General features: G+C 38.4%; 1 protein-coding gene across 1 annotated transcript in view; it reads left to right on the top strand.

Annotated features, from left to right (window-relative positions):
• The window catches only part of LOC137973925 (poly(A)-specific ribonuclease PNLDC1-like), a 21,127-nt gene that overhangs the window by 3,002 nt on the left and 3,125 nt on the right, over window positions 1-15,000 (top strand). The window contains exons 3-22 of the mRNA XM_068820825.1: window positions 199-272; window positions 401-440; window positions 657-732; window positions 1,787-1,834; window positions 2,455-2,493; window positions 4,019-4,086; window positions 4,970-5,067; window positions 5,585-5,664; window positions 6,122-6,201; window positions 6,547-6,607; window positions 7,343-7,412; window positions 8,284-8,375; window positions 9,124-9,188; window positions 9,750-9,817; window positions 10,749-10,802; window positions 11,223-11,265; window positions 12,140-12,239; window positions 12,983-13,072; window positions 13,403-13,491; window positions 14,250-14,348. Coding sequence (XP_068676926.1) covers window positions 199-272; window positions 401-440; window positions 657-732; window positions 1,787-1,834; window positions 2,455-2,493; window positions 4,019-4,086; window positions 4,970-5,067; window positions 5,585-5,664; window positions 6,122-6,201; window positions 6,547-6,607; window positions 7,343-7,412; window positions 8,284-8,375; window positions 9,124-9,188; window positions 9,750-9,817; window positions 10,749-10,802; window positions 11,223-11,265; window positions 12,140-12,239; window positions 12,983-13,072; window positions 13,403-13,491; window positions 14,250-14,348 — 1,434 coding nt within the window. The remainder of the gene's footprint in view (window positions 1-198; window positions 273-400; window positions 441-656; window positions 733-1,786; window positions 1,835-2,454; window positions 2,494-4,018; window positions 4,087-4,969; window positions 5,068-5,584; window positions 5,665-6,121; window positions 6,202-6,546; window positions 6,608-7,342; window positions 7,413-8,283; window positions 8,376-9,123; window positions 9,189-9,749; window positions 9,818-10,748; window positions 10,803-11,222; window positions 11,266-12,139; window positions 12,240-12,982; window positions 13,073-13,402; window positions 13,492-14,249; window positions 14,349-15,000) is intronic.

Raw genomic sequence — 15,000 nt, 5'->3', positions numbered from 1 at the left:
TTTTATTATGCAAATAAAATGATTATATAATAATAATAATAATAATAATAATTATTATTATTATTAGTAGTATTATTAATATTATTTTACTCTTGTTGTTTTGTGAACTGTATTGGATAACTGATTATTAAAAAAATATTACTATCCTACAGTGTATAGTAGTCATTAGTCATTTCAAAGTCAACTGTCTTTTCCTAGCCTGTTTGATGATCCAGAAACACGCTACAAGAAACTAAAGAAAACTGCCTCCCAGTTCCTTATTAGCCAGTTTGGTATGATGTCAATCTCTTACTTTTCACAAATTAAATTTTAAATTTTGTTGTTACAGAAGTAGTGATGCTTTTGGAAAACAAAATTACAGTAAGATTCTTCAATCTCAGTACGTTGTTTTTTGCCTTAGGATTAACAGCTTTTGTTCAGTTGGAAGAAGATCCCAACAAGTAGGTTACCACAGAAGATTTTATGACATCCTCTATGTGTCAAACCAAGTAACAAAAACTTGTATAACGTATGTGCACTTACTCTAGACTTGGACTTTTGTATCCCAATCGGTGGAGTCAATTCAATTTCTTTATGTTTAACCCATTGACTCCTGATTAAAGGTGCTTCGTTACATTTAGTTATAATAATTATGATAAAATGTTTTTTCCCAACAGATACATTGCTCATGCATTCAATTTCTTTTTATATCCTCATTCTTTTGGGCCCATAGATTGCAGATTTCTTAGTCAGGTATGTAAAATCTTAATAGTCAATTTTCCATTGACAACCTGCTCAAAGCTACAGAGAGACTACAGTATCTGATTAAGAAATTATTGTTAAGAGGCAAACCTTTGAATTATAATCTGCAGGTACACTGTCGGTGAGGAGTGCCCATATCAACTTGAATTGCCCCCCCTCTTACCCCCCCCCCCCTTCCATCATTTGTATTTTGTTTCCTTTCCAAGTAAATCTTAGTTGCAACTAGGATTCAGATACTTTCCAGTTCATTGGGGCCACAACTGTTCTTTGGCATCCCATTTGGAGGGGCTGAGGGGCCATTACAAAGGCCTGGAACAAGGCTCTGAGGGGGGCCTAAAAAGGGGAATTCCTCATGTGTGTTTGGATACTTGGTGATAGTATTTTTCACTTCATCAGTGTCTTGGTATTACAAGCAGCTTGATAGAAAGTGCTGTTTTCTTACCTCAGACACAATCATTATGATATCTTTGTCTTCTGCTATGTTAGCCTCCTTTGCTCAGAGCCTCGTTCCAGGTCCTTGTACTGTTCTCTCATCTCCTCCAAATGGAACGCCAAATAACAGTTGTGGCGCCAATGGACCTGAAAGCATCTGCATTTTAGTTGTGACTAAGATTTACTCGGAAATGAAACAATAAAAATTATACAAAAGTTGTTGTCAGCACTCTTCACTGTGAGTGTAAGTTCTTAAAATGCAATTTTATTTGTATTTTTGACCTGAGACCAGTGAGCTGAGACACATTGACCTGTCTTTTCTACCTGCCATAAAGTAATGTCCTTTTGGTTCAAAGCAAATCAGTCTATAATCAGAAAAAAACCATCACAGATTGCTGTTCCTTGTTTCAGTTATAATTTGATTACAAAATACTGGTAACAAAAAATGCCAGTCATAACAATCCTGTTTTCAAGACATTCTAATTACAAGCTTTATGTAGAAACTTGATATTCCTTTTACCTGATGACATACTTGCAGTACTAAGCAGTAGCAAGTAGTTTCATTCCATTCTTTCAGACTTAAAGTGATGTTGATTTATTTTACTTTTTGCAGGCCTCTAGCCTGGAGTTTTTGTGCCAGCATAACTTTGATTTTAACAAGGTAATAATAATTATTTAAAAAAGCCTACTGTCGCGATGTTAATGTCTAACAGGTTAGTTATAGACTGACACACTTGTGATGTGGATAACACAAATATTATAGTAATTTAGTTATAACCATCATAATAATTATTATTTGTATGTCTTAAGATTTATACAAGTACATAAATTTTGCACTAAACTTATTTCCTGTACTTTCCTTTTTCTGGTCACTGCTACTGCCAACATAATTTATTGGTGCCCGCAAAATGGCTCATCCTTTTCGGTAGCTAACTTGAGGCCATCTGAGCTGGGGCTGTCCTCCTTCCACTTTTCTTAACAGCACTTATTTATTCATTTATTTAATCACTCACTGAAAAGCTATGTCCCCATTAACCCTTTGACGTCCAAACCGGCCTAAACCGGCCAGACTTAGTATTTTACTCTGTCTAACGCCAGACGATTTTACTCATCCCTGGGAGTCAAATGGGTTAATTATTAATTTTATTTGATTATGAGGGATACTATAGCCAGCAATGCAAATCCCTGATTGGCTGCATGCAAGGCCCTGGCAATCAGTGGCAAGCCAGGTGATGACGATGGGCGTTGTAAGGTTGTTAAAACTCTTTGTTCTCTTGGCAGTTCATATACAGTGGAGTTCCTTATCTGAATGAAGACCAGGTATGAATTAATAAATCATGTGATACAACTACCATGTTGAGCATGAGTTAAATTTTCAGTAAAGTTAAAGTGTATTTATGTTGAGAGATACAAGCATTGTTGCATGATACATGTATTTGGTTAGAACCTTTCGTTTAACTATGTTTAATGGTATGGTCACAAACTGGTACAATTAAGCTACAGTACATGTACAGCTGTACTTACATTGTAAACAGAACAGGTTGTCAAATTGTGATGGCTTTTAATAGTAAGTGAAATCTGTCATTAACCCGTTGGATCATGTTTACTGTAGCTAGGTGTCGGTCGACATATTGGTCGACAGTCGATCGATAGTCGGGCGATAGTTGGTACAGGGGTAAATGCTCCGTGAGTCTACATCATTTTTGGAGGACTGTCACTTGATAAAAATTTAATAATAATGTTATTATCATTTTGTCTGATCGTATTATTATACATCTCATCTGCTGCAGCCATGATGAGGAAGGAAGAGGAACACTTTGAAAAGCGAATTTGCTAGTGCAGTTTTCACTAAAAACACTAAGAAAATAATAATAATAATTATTATTATTATTCTCTCATACATTAAAAGATTCAGTGGTTTCATTAAGCACGGACAACCAATGAAAAGCATCGGCTACTTTAATCAGAGAAGTCAGCTACTTTTTTCACCAAATTGCTCCTTGCGATTCTGGTGCGACACTCTAACCAACTGGGCTATGAAGCCACTGATGTTGGGAGCTGGTCATTTGTGGGTTCAAAAGTTCCCGTTATGAATGAATCAGTGAATGAAACAATAATTATTTGAAATGAATCATACATGTATATTGAACTGTGGATATAAAATCAAGTAGAGCTATGATCCTCGCAGTTATGAATGCAATTTAAGCAATTGCGTAGAGAAGCCCAAAAAACTCAGGATTTCAATGGGGTTTGAATGCATGACCACACAATACCAGTGCAGCGCTCTAACCAACCGAGCTATGAAGCCACTGATGTTGGGAGCTGGTCATTAAATTTTATGGGTTTAAATGTTTCCGTTATGAATAAATCAATGAGCGAAATGATTATGAAATGAGTCATAATTGAACTGCAAATATGAAATCAACTGCGAGGATAAAACCTTGACTTGATTTCAGATGTGCAGTTCAATGTATGGTTCATTTCATACATCATTTCGTTCATTGAAGTAAATTAAAGACAGATTCCTTTAAACCTAAGATTAAAGTTCAATAATTGTCAATGATAACAGTCGGTTACTCTAATTAACCCAGGCACAAACTTCAAATTATATTGAAGCCCCCTCAAGGCCGTAGCTAGAAACAAATAATTATTATGACTTAGGCAATGTCCATGGTTAAATTCTCTTCGTAGGTATTTTAAATGTTTATGATGAGTACATTATTTTAAAAGACAACACTGGAATCACGCTACTTTAAAAAACCATAAATGAGTGAGGCAAGTGCCTCGGTTTGCTTCATACTGGCTATGACCCTGTCCCTGAGATTTGTTTTCAAATACCTTTCAGGCTACTCTGCTCTGCAAATATCATCAAAATGGTGATTTGTACACAAGTTTCCAGTCCCAAACTTTGAGGTAAATTACATTTTACATTAACAATAAACATGTATGCAATCCATTCAAAACCTTCCCCATGGTATGGTCTCAAACAACAATAATAATGATAAGTCAAAAGCTTTGAATACAACTGTACTTAATTTGGTGGTCGAAAAGTCATGATAAGTCAAGTGAGACAGCTCCACTGGAAAATCATTCCATACTGAAACATGCAACTCATTCACCCAACTTACATGTGCTTGATGGTGCAGACTTTATCCTAGATTTATCTCTAATGGAGAAAGGGGGCAATCTCATCTTGAGGGTGGGTCCAGTATGTTTCAAGTGACTTTATGCCTAGTGCTCTGTGATGGACAAGTACCGTGTATTTTGTTCAACCAAGACCAGCACTGGTCCTGGTGACCCAACACCAACAAACAGTATGGTTGTCAATAATGTACAAATGTAGCTGACTAATGGTAAACACTACTTTGCTTTGCTGGCTGATTAACAGCACTTATGGTTAGCGCTGCAGAAATCACATTTTCCTTACCTTTCAACCTCGGGGTTTCTAAAACGAGGGTAAGGGTAAGACCAAGGGTCAGGGTAAGGGTAAGGATACGAATACAGAAAGTATCCTAAAAATGCATAAAAGCTAACCTTAAACTTTTGTTTAGGCCTAATTAGGCCTAAGGTTAGCTTTTATGCATGTTTAGGATACTTTTTGTATTCGTATCCTTACCCTTACCCTCACCCTTGGTCTTACCCTTACACTCGTTTTAGAAACACCATTTCAAACTCAGTCATCTACTACTGAATGTACAAATGTAAAGGTCAACTGAGAGAGTGTTTGTTACACTCATTCAGCTGGTATTTTTTGACTTTGTGACATCTATCATTTCTTTTCTGCCTCAAATTGTAGGATAATAGATGAGAATATTGTAGACAGTTGTGCGAATTTAGAAGAATGGCTTTTGTCTGCACAAGATGGAGATGAAATTGAGTTACGTCCTGGCAGTTGTGAGTAATGTAGCCAAAATATTAGATACCTCTTACTGACAGAATTTAGGGGAGTACTCTAAGTAACAGCCTGCATTTTTCCAAGCTAAATTTTTCATCAGTGAATTAAACTGAAAAAGAGGAGCAGTAACTTTAAGAGTATTACTGCTCATGAAAATGTAGGGTATTTAATTGCTTGTGAAAATAAGGTAAGCAAGATCTCTGTATCAAACAAGACAAAAATGCTTTTTAATTCAGCAGGCTGTACTGGGTAGCGTATGGCCTGCAGTCATAGGACATTCACTATTTGAGAGTTACCATAAGTACATACCCTCTGAAGTTATAGAACGGTGCATGTTCATGTATAAGTACTTTTCAAATAAAACCTAAAGCAATAATAATAATAATAATAGTAATAACAATAACAATAACAATAACAATAACAATAACAATAACAATAACAATAACAATAATAATTTTGTACATGTATGTGGGCCAGTGGCTGTCATTTTAAATTATTTTTCGGTCTGCTTTTTAGGTCAAGCTCAATATCTTTTTCTCGAAGAACTGAAAAGAAGGTTTACAGGAATAAAGTGTCGTGTTTTGAACCAGTCCAAGGTTAAATATTGTCTCCTTATTTTGTAAATAACTAATACATGTAAGTCTGCTGGGATCAAAAAGGAAACAGAAGTGTCAAACATCCTCCATTTTCGCCATATGATCATTTAACGCATTATTTTTGGTCAAGTACTCAATTAGTCAGTGTTCCAGGTAAGAGATGGGTTGCAGTTGTGGAACTCTACAAAGCCGCACACCTGACCAACAAATCAAGTGACAGGTTGGGCTTCCCACTGAGCCCAACCTGGTTCTTTTAAGGTCATAATCATTCTCACCGTCAACGTCATCGTCAATGTAAACCTCATCGTCATCGTCATCGTCATGATCGTCATTGTCGTAATTGAAAAAAGACAGTATGCTTTGCATTACTGTAATGGTCAGTGAAATTAATTATTTCTCTTTACAAAATATTGTAAACTCTTAAAGTTAAGGGCTTGTGTGATTTTTTATTTTTTAGTTGACTGTAACAAAATTACCCACAGTTAATGGATGTAATCCAGATGGTAACAGTGATCATCTCTCTCAAGAACAAGAGAAGTATGTGTGATCAACAAAGGTGTAATTTTTTTTCATAACTCACCAAAAAGCATCTCTGATTTGGTTGAATACACGATGTAAGGAAAGTAGGCAAACGTTAATTTGGCTGAAGAAGGGATACACTTAGAAAGTAGTCCACCAGATTAAACAAAGTGGGAGAATATAATGATAATTATTATGGTAGACTTTCTTGCAAGACAAAGACATTTTTAAGTAAGAAAGTCCATACTGCATTTAAACCTTGAAGTGTTACCATCTCACTAGAATGGCAATTACATGTATGTGGCTTAATTACTAATCAGTTTTATCCTTAATAATTATTTACTTTTCACTTTTGTTCTGCAGAACATTGCAAGCCATGGTTGGTTTTTCAAGAATTTTTCAAGTTTTAACTGCTTGCAAAAAGGTAGTATTTTTTAAAACTGATTTATGTGTGTCTTGTTTTCCCTAAGTAATACTATTATGTTTGGCCTGTCTTATTCACTAAGCTCCTACAGTAGTATGTCAAAAAATGTATGCCCGATTTTGATATCCAACATTGAAGTGTCCCTATTAGTCTTAGCATTTGCTACCTATTTCTAGCAAAATAAGAGAAGTGTGAGGGTTACTCTTGCTTTTTAGTGAATATATATGCAGATGTTTCTCTTTCATTGAGGACTGGAGTTTAGCGGACTCTTTTTGATGTTAATTGTCAGTATTCCCATGCAGATACGAGTGATGTTGAGGCTGGCGAAAAGGGCAAGGGGACACTTTGTAACGGACATTACTAAACAACGAAACAGCGAAACAAAGCACCAAAACACTATGTATGACCCCACCATACATTGAATACTAACCAACAAAGGTTGGATTTGAGATCTAAAACGTTATTCAGTGAATTAGAAGCAATAACGTTTTAGGCCTAAAACGCCATTTAACCTCAAATCCAATCTTTGTCGGTTAGTATTCAATGTACAGTACATGGTGTTTTGGTGCTTATTTCACTGTTTCGTGGTTTAGTAATGCCTCTTTGTAACTCTTACCAAATCACCGTGCCTCTGATTATGTTCATTTCTGGACATATCTGGTTGCATTACAGGATGTTTTTTGTTTGAAACTTGTCTCAAAGTTGTGTGTGTGACTTTGTTTTTGTTCATATTAGCCACTTGTAGGACACAATGTTTTAACAGACTTGATGCTGACTTACGAAAAGTTTTACAAACCTTTACCAGGTAACAAATTTGTTGCTGCATAATCCACTTCCAATAAATTAGTGGAAAATAATGATGATGATGAAGACTTAAGTAATAAGTCTCCGCAAACAAGTGTTCTGCTACATGAGGAGGCTTTAAATCAAATGAAATCATATCAAAGCTATAAATCAATGGGAAATTCTAACCGCCTGTAGAGTTTGAAGTAGCACAGATTGCATTATTATTTGTCATATCACCTGTTTAAATTTAAAGATATTTAAATAGTTGAAAATGCTTGGTCTTTATTTTGTATGTTAAGGAAGAGAACAACATTGTAACAATGAGGCCAACCCATACGGTGACAAGAGCCAACAATAAATTCGCAGTCTGCACCAAATCAATCAACAGACCTACAGTGAGGGAGAAAATTCCTTGAGACAGTCAACAAAATTGTCACAAAAATACGGAAAACAATAATTGTATTTGTAAATCGAGCCATAACCTATTTTGCAATGACTGGGGCATGTATGCAACACCCCCCCCCCCCCCCACTCCTTCCCCTCCCCTCCCCTCCCTTCTTCTCCTGTTACATGTAAAGGCAAACAGTTATACAGCCAGTTTGGGAGCTACACCGCAAAAAATGTGTTTACGGTGGTTGAATTTGAGAGATGACTTCTGCTTGTAATGTCAAACACAGTCCATCTAAAAACAGCGCTCTCCTGAATGGTCTCGCATCATTTTAACAAGTTTAATGATTTGTCCTGATGTCCCAAGCTTCAAACCATTGATCAATTGCTAGAAGAAACTTAGTTATCTCCCAGCAACTTTTGCCGAGAATGCATTTTAATTATGTTATTTGTTTTTGCATCATTGTAACGTCTTTCATTTTTGGAATTGTTTTTTCTAACAGAAAGTTTCAAAGACTTCAAATTGGAAATCAGCAAGCTATTCCCATTGATATATGACACAAAGTTCATCGCCTTTGAAATGCGAAAAAATCCGGTGAGGTTTTTCGCTTTGGCCAAAATAAATTATACCGTACTGTTACATGAAGAGTTCTATAGAGAGGGCCTCCCAGAGGTTTTGGGGAACAATAGAACATGACTATAATTGAATTGGGGAGCTGGGGAACAATGTCGAAATATTTTAGGGAACAAGAGCACTAAAACAATATAAAGCAATTTTAGGGATCAAAAAGCTGGGAACAAGTTTGAGAGTAATTTGGAAAACAAGGGAACACAAGCATATATTTAAAGGGAACAAGGAAACAACGACCCCCCCCCCCCACCCCCCGCTGGGAGGGCCTCTACACTACTAGCAATCCCTCCTTCGCCGCTTTGTTCGTGGAAATAGGCAAAAAGGAAAACAGGCGGGAGAAAAAAATGGTCACGCAAAAGCTGGACATGAGGGAGTATATGTACGCCTGTTTCCTTTTCGCCTCGCGCTTCGCAAACAAAGCGGCGAAAAAGCGTGACTGCTTGTAGTCTAAGAGTTCAAAGACTAGTTTGTGGCTATTGCCTCAATAGCCACAATTCCACGCCCGCGTGGAAGCCCGAGGCTCAACCAACTGGGCCACCGGTGTGCAGTTATCTCTGAACGCGGTGTTTCTATAGACACAAGAAGTGTTAAAGTTGGGGGTTAGGGGAAGAGGGCCATTCTTGACTCGATATCATCAAGATCTGCTTGTATCTTTTTACAATCAAATGATAATGAACACTCACCAACAAGCTGATTTCGTATTTTTTCAAAGGCTTTATCACAATGCAATTTCTTTGACGATACAAACTTAGAAAAACTTCATGCTGCATTATCAAGGTAAGGTTTGTCTGCAGTTTTAAAGTAATGCACTTGTAACCAGAGCTGTTTTACTCCAGTGACAGTGACTGTCGTTATCTCTAGGGGGTTTCATCCATGCCACCCCCTCCTTGAAGATAAACTGGAATGCTGTGCTTAGTTGTGTTAAGCTGGTAAAGATAGTCTTTCTGGCTGGGTTGAAATACACACTGTCCCCTTCTTTTACTCGACTCCTTCCACCATTTCATTAAGATGGTGTGTTTACAGAAAGAAGTCAAAACTCGAGGAAAACGATTCAGTGCAATATGATTGGTGATTCACAAAAATTTAAACCAGAGGTCAAAATTGAATTACAACATATACACTGACCACCCTATTCAGTGGCATTTCTGGGCCTGCCAATGAGACAAATTATCCACACAAACACAACAGTTCTTTAAGAATCCCAACTGGGATGTTTTGTTTGGAGGCGGAAATCAGTGTTTCATTATTGGGTGGCGCGAGAGTGGGGAAACGTGTGAATCGCAAGTCAATCTAACTAGAAGCCAACTGATGTCATGCATTTCCGTTTCTCGGTTGTAGCAACGATGCTCAGTTCTTTGCGCTATTTGCGCCCTCAATTCCGTTGGACGAAAAATGCTTCAGATACCGTAAGTATACATCACTATTCAGTTTGTGCTGTTCCTCTTTGTATGGTTATGACTAAAGGTCAAATCAATATCATTATAACACTGGCAGCAGTTGTTTTCTTTGCTATCGCGCAAGTTCTTGAAGAAATGAAGGTAGTGTTTGCCAGTGGCATTAGGGCGCTTGATTTACAGGAACCTGTATATCAATCCTGCTTCTGTATAACCTCGCTGTAACAACCAACTGGACTTTTGTCAGTATTTGGTAGCTATTTAAAGTCGAGCAGGCTTTCCAAACAGGGACCTTAACCGACAGGCTTTAGTTTTCGACCATTTGTTTTTGTTAAGGAAATTCGCGTTGCTTATCGTAGCGATCTAATTGGATGAATTTCAGCTTTGGCGGGATTTCCACGTGACGCAATGCCTGTCGGCTGAAGGTAGACCTTAAAGATCTCGGACGGCGCGTAAACGAAAACGTCATGAAAATTGCAAATTTTCGTTTTTTGAACTTTTCAACTTCAGAGAACCATCCATAAAAATAAGACAAGATAGAATGAGAGAATTTATTATCGGGAATCTATGGCAAGCACGCAGCAAGCTGCCGTTTGCACTTTCCCGTGTCTCCAACATCCAGCTATCTCCAGTAAAGCAATCTCTTTCCTTGTGGTGTTATGCTGATGTAAGTGGTATCTTTCCCATACAGGCGGCCCCGCAAACGTCAAGTTGATAATTATTAATTAACCACGGGGATAAATAACGGCAATTGGATCACCTACCTATATAGTATGCTTCTTTTCCGGCGATTTCCCCTTCAAGCGGTACATCCGTCGGGATCATCATGATAGGGACGGTTTCGTGCCTTGTTGAAGAACTTGTTACTCTTTCCAAAATTTGGACTGAAGGAGAGTGTGTACTAGTGATACCCTAACGATGTGTTATTTTCTTTTCGTTGTAGTTGAAGAGAAGCTATCTCACGAGGCAGGCTATGACTCCTTCCTTTCCGGTTTTGGTTGGTATTTTGAATTGTAGTACATTTTCGAACGTTTCCGCGAAATTTTTATCTAACAGGTCCTCCGTTTTCATATTCCCAACTTCGATCGGTGTATTTTTTTTTTGTTCCAATTAGCCAGAGGTATCTCTTGAAATTCAAAAGCACCGCAATGTCCTTTCCTGAAGATTTTTTCCTTAGTAAATACGGTAGTGTTCGAACATGGTATTTTTTGGAGTTTTGAAACGCGAGCCATTTGTCTTGCGTTCACTCCTTAAACCAATCCTTCGCGTGATGCAGCAACAAGGAGCGAAACACAGTTTTCTGTCACTGACGTTTTTTCCGTACCGTAAGACGTATTCGTTTTTTCGAGTGTTCTCCTATCTTCTCTCTAACCTTCAAAATTGACCATTGCATTCATTTAACCATTTCTTTAATCAGTGTTTCTAAGGATGGCGCACATTCTGGCCTTCAAATCATCAAAGTAAGGATATTAATAAACAACATAAAGTGAAGAGATTTATTTTTTGATGGCCACTCGGGGATACTCGGAAAAAATCCGAATGCTCCTTCGCAGGAATCGAACCGATGACCTTCCGACTGAGTACTAGTTTAGAGGCACTAGTAAATAGTACGGACTGGTAATCGGAAGGTCGTAGGTTCGACTTCTGCAAAGGAGCACTCGGGGTTTTTTCCGAGTATCGCCGAGTCTCCAGCGACAGGTACATTTCTTCATTTCATTTGAAGCAGTTACCCACTCATTCAGTACAAGTATAGAGAAGTTTTCAAAGACTGGAAAGTAATTACGCGATTGCAAGATCGCGCCATTTTATCAACCAATGTGAAGGAAAACCAAAACCAATCGCAACTTACACGCGCGATTTTTCCCGCGCTTTGAGCAAGTTACATGGAATTGCTAAGAATTTGGATTGGTTCATTGCCCTGTTTGCACCTGCTGTGATTGGTCGAAATAATTACTATAGTATTTTTTCCGACGATCAATTGAAAACCGCTCTAAAGGGATATGACTTGTTGTATTTTAACACCACTAATTGATGGGACTTATAAAGCTTGCCTCAAAAATACTATCACGAAAGATTAAGGCGGTTGGGTCTGTCTTATCCTTGGAGATCATGTGACCCTCAGACAAAATTGGGAGACAAAGTCAAGATCAGAATCGGAATGAGCGAGACAAGACTCCGACTAACTGGCCCTGGGTCTTCTATTGAGGGTGCGTTTGTCCTATAACAAGCTCAGTGGGAAACAAGTTCATTGCTCACTAGACATCGACTCAGTCACATTCTTCAGACTTTCTAATTAAATCACTCACTTGTCCTGTTTTTGTTCTTTACCTACAGAAGGAGAATAGAAGGGCCTGTCCCCTTTTCAAAATTCCTTCGCGTTCTGAAGCAATTCGAGAATCTCGTTCAACTGAGCAGAGCAACCGTCCAGCACGTGGTACGTTACTCCGTTTATCCCATTGAATTTTGCATTGAGGGTAAACTCTATTTCGAGAGCGATGCTGGCCTTAACCGTACTATCATCTCGAGTATGTTCTGTTTTGGGCGTGGACTCAGTCGGGACTGTAAGCCACGGGCCCCGGTTCACTACCCTTTCTGTAAACAACTTGTGACGCGAAAAAACTCATGCACCCATGGTTCACGAAGAGTAGGGCACGGATTTCACGGTATTGTGTTCTGTCTGACAGCATGTGGTCAACCCGGCTGGATTAGCGTGAAGGACTCCTGTGCAAATGAGACCACGGAAACCAAAATACAACCAGAAGTCGGGCTATTTGCTGGGTCGTTCACCACGGTTGAGGCTTCAATGCCCAACTCTAACGTCGCATTGTTTCTAGGGGCAACCCCTGCGGCGTCTTGTTAGTCAGGTACCAGCGTCAGACTGATGGAGAATATGGACTTAAAATACTGAAATAAGCCCAAAAAAGGCAGAGGGCAACTAGCTGGTTTTCTAAAAAAGCGTAAGAGAGCCAGCCATTGGCATTGAACTCGGGACATTCCCATACAAATCCTGCGCCCCAACGCACTACGCTGTCTTTATGCCACAAAAAGGATGTTTACTTACAAGTAAACTCTGGGTGGTTTGCTCTTTTTTGTCCTCTTGCAACTTTTTACTTTAGTTTTGCTTTCTCTTTGGAGAATTCTAATCGATTAAACCAGTCAAGTCCTTTTTTTTTTCAGAATCTTTGTGGCCCCGACCCTCCCTCCATTCGTCCGCAATGGCTTTACGTCTCGTCCAAGCTTAAAATCAAACCTCTTGTTGCGAGGACGGTAAGTGTTACGCTAATGTTGGGGTCACCTGTGAACGTTTCCTTGGTGAGCCAATGCGTAAAGCGTTCCATGATTGTCTATAGTGCGGATATCACTTGAGATTCGCGCTGGATTCTCGAAATTGGCTAAAAATTCTCACGTTTTCAACCGATAAGGAGAAAACTGAAAACCAATCACGAGTGTCAACTTGCACGCGTGTATTTTTCTCGCGCCTTTGGCACGTTACATGCAATTGCCTCGACTTCTGATTGGTTCATCGTTTTCTTTGCCAATGTTGTGATTGGTCGACATTCAAGTAAAATCCATTGTAAAATTTGATTTCTATTTCAGTTAGCTCAAGAATTCGCTGCCTTTGGTTCTGTGGACGTGAAAATTTTGGACTCGCAGCATGCGCTTGTCGCTGTCGCTCAACACCGAAAGTAAGCGGGTAATTGATCCAGAAAAGTACCGAATAACTGTTGGTTGTGTTTTACTTTCTTTGAAAGTAAACAAAACACGATTTGTTGAGAATTTTCCTCTTGGAACTTGGAAAGTGCTACTATGACCAAAAATCAATTTCTATTTTTCTTTGAATTTCAAAACTATATTAACCAAACAGTAAGTGACCCAAGTTTTATGCCTTGATTTAAAAAAGACATCTGTTTATTTGAACTGGAATTTTCAATTTAAAGGTCTGCCATTACTAACTTAAAAAACTTGAGAGAGCTGGATCGAGGCGAAAATGACGTGAAAGACTCAATGGTTTAAGAATGCAATGCGTGTGTACGCGGCTGAATTAATATGCAGCACGGGGAACTTTTTAAACTCGTGTTTTTCATATATAATGGCTTCGTTTACACGCTGAAATTTTAAGCGAGTAAAGAACATAACGTTTCCCTAAACTCAACCCTCTGAGGTCCAATCGGTCAGTTTGGAACGTGAATAATGGCGGACCGTGAAATCCAAAACTTACACTCAAAGTAAACAACCTTTGGCTAAAAATCAAAGCTCACAATTTTGCCAGTTAAGTTTTAAGGAATCACACTTTCAAAATCTGGAGAAAACAAGGAAGCGATATTTTTATCATCGCAGCACTTTAAAGATTTCTCCACGAACAGCACGCTCAATACATGTAGATGTCATTGCATAGAAGTGTCAATGTAACTAAATGAACTTTTTCCATGTCGTTTTTCGTCAGAGCCAAAGATGTTTTGCAATCATTCAGACGCCACAAGTTGCTGAATATTCGGCCTTACAACTCGTTTTTAGATTCGTCCGAACTTAAAGTAGCGTGTTGGTAAGTAAATCATCATTTAAGTCGAGGATCGTTATGGCTCTAAGTATCACACAGAATAGTAAACTGATTTGATTGGTTTCCTTTCATTTAATACGGCCTGGTCATATTTACAATGGCAAATTCGCCAATATAAAATAATGGGAATCCTATTCAAGTGCCAGAGTCATATAGCCACAAATGGTATTCTTTATTTACTTTAAATGAAATGATATCGGATTGAAGTTAAACAAAGCAATTGTTTACTTTTGATAAGAGGGGAAACCGATGCACCCAGAACCTCCCGTAGCAGAGGAGACATTCAACGAGCTCAACCACATATAACCTGGAGTCCTGGATTCCAACTTGGGTCACATGGGTGAAAAGCGACTGCTCTCCTCACTGCGACAACCCTGCTTCCTCCACAACCACTCCCACAGAAAAATAAATGCTCACCATGAACGTTTTTTGGATGGGTGCGTTTATTTTGGTCCTCCACCCTTTCAAGTGGCGTCATGATGCAGTTTTATTAGAGTGCTACAACGGTGAAAAAATCAGCTCTCGTTTTTCTTCACATTTCGAAAGTATTTGTGTTGATTGCTCAATAGGCGAAATTTTTTGTAGTAATTTCAAGAGGAAGACTATTTATTTGAACTCCACTTTTTTAACTTAACAG

The sequence above is a fragment of the Montipora foliosa genome, chromosome 1, assembly GCF_036669935.1.
Source record: "Montipora foliosa isolate CH-2021 chromosome 1, ASM3666993v2, whole genome shotgun sequence".
NCBI lineage: Eukaryota > Metazoa > Cnidaria > Anthozoa > Scleractinia > Acroporidae > Montipora > Montipora foliosa.
Note: the sequence above shows the minus strand (reverse complement) of the source record. Positions and strands in the feature narration are given on the sequence as shown.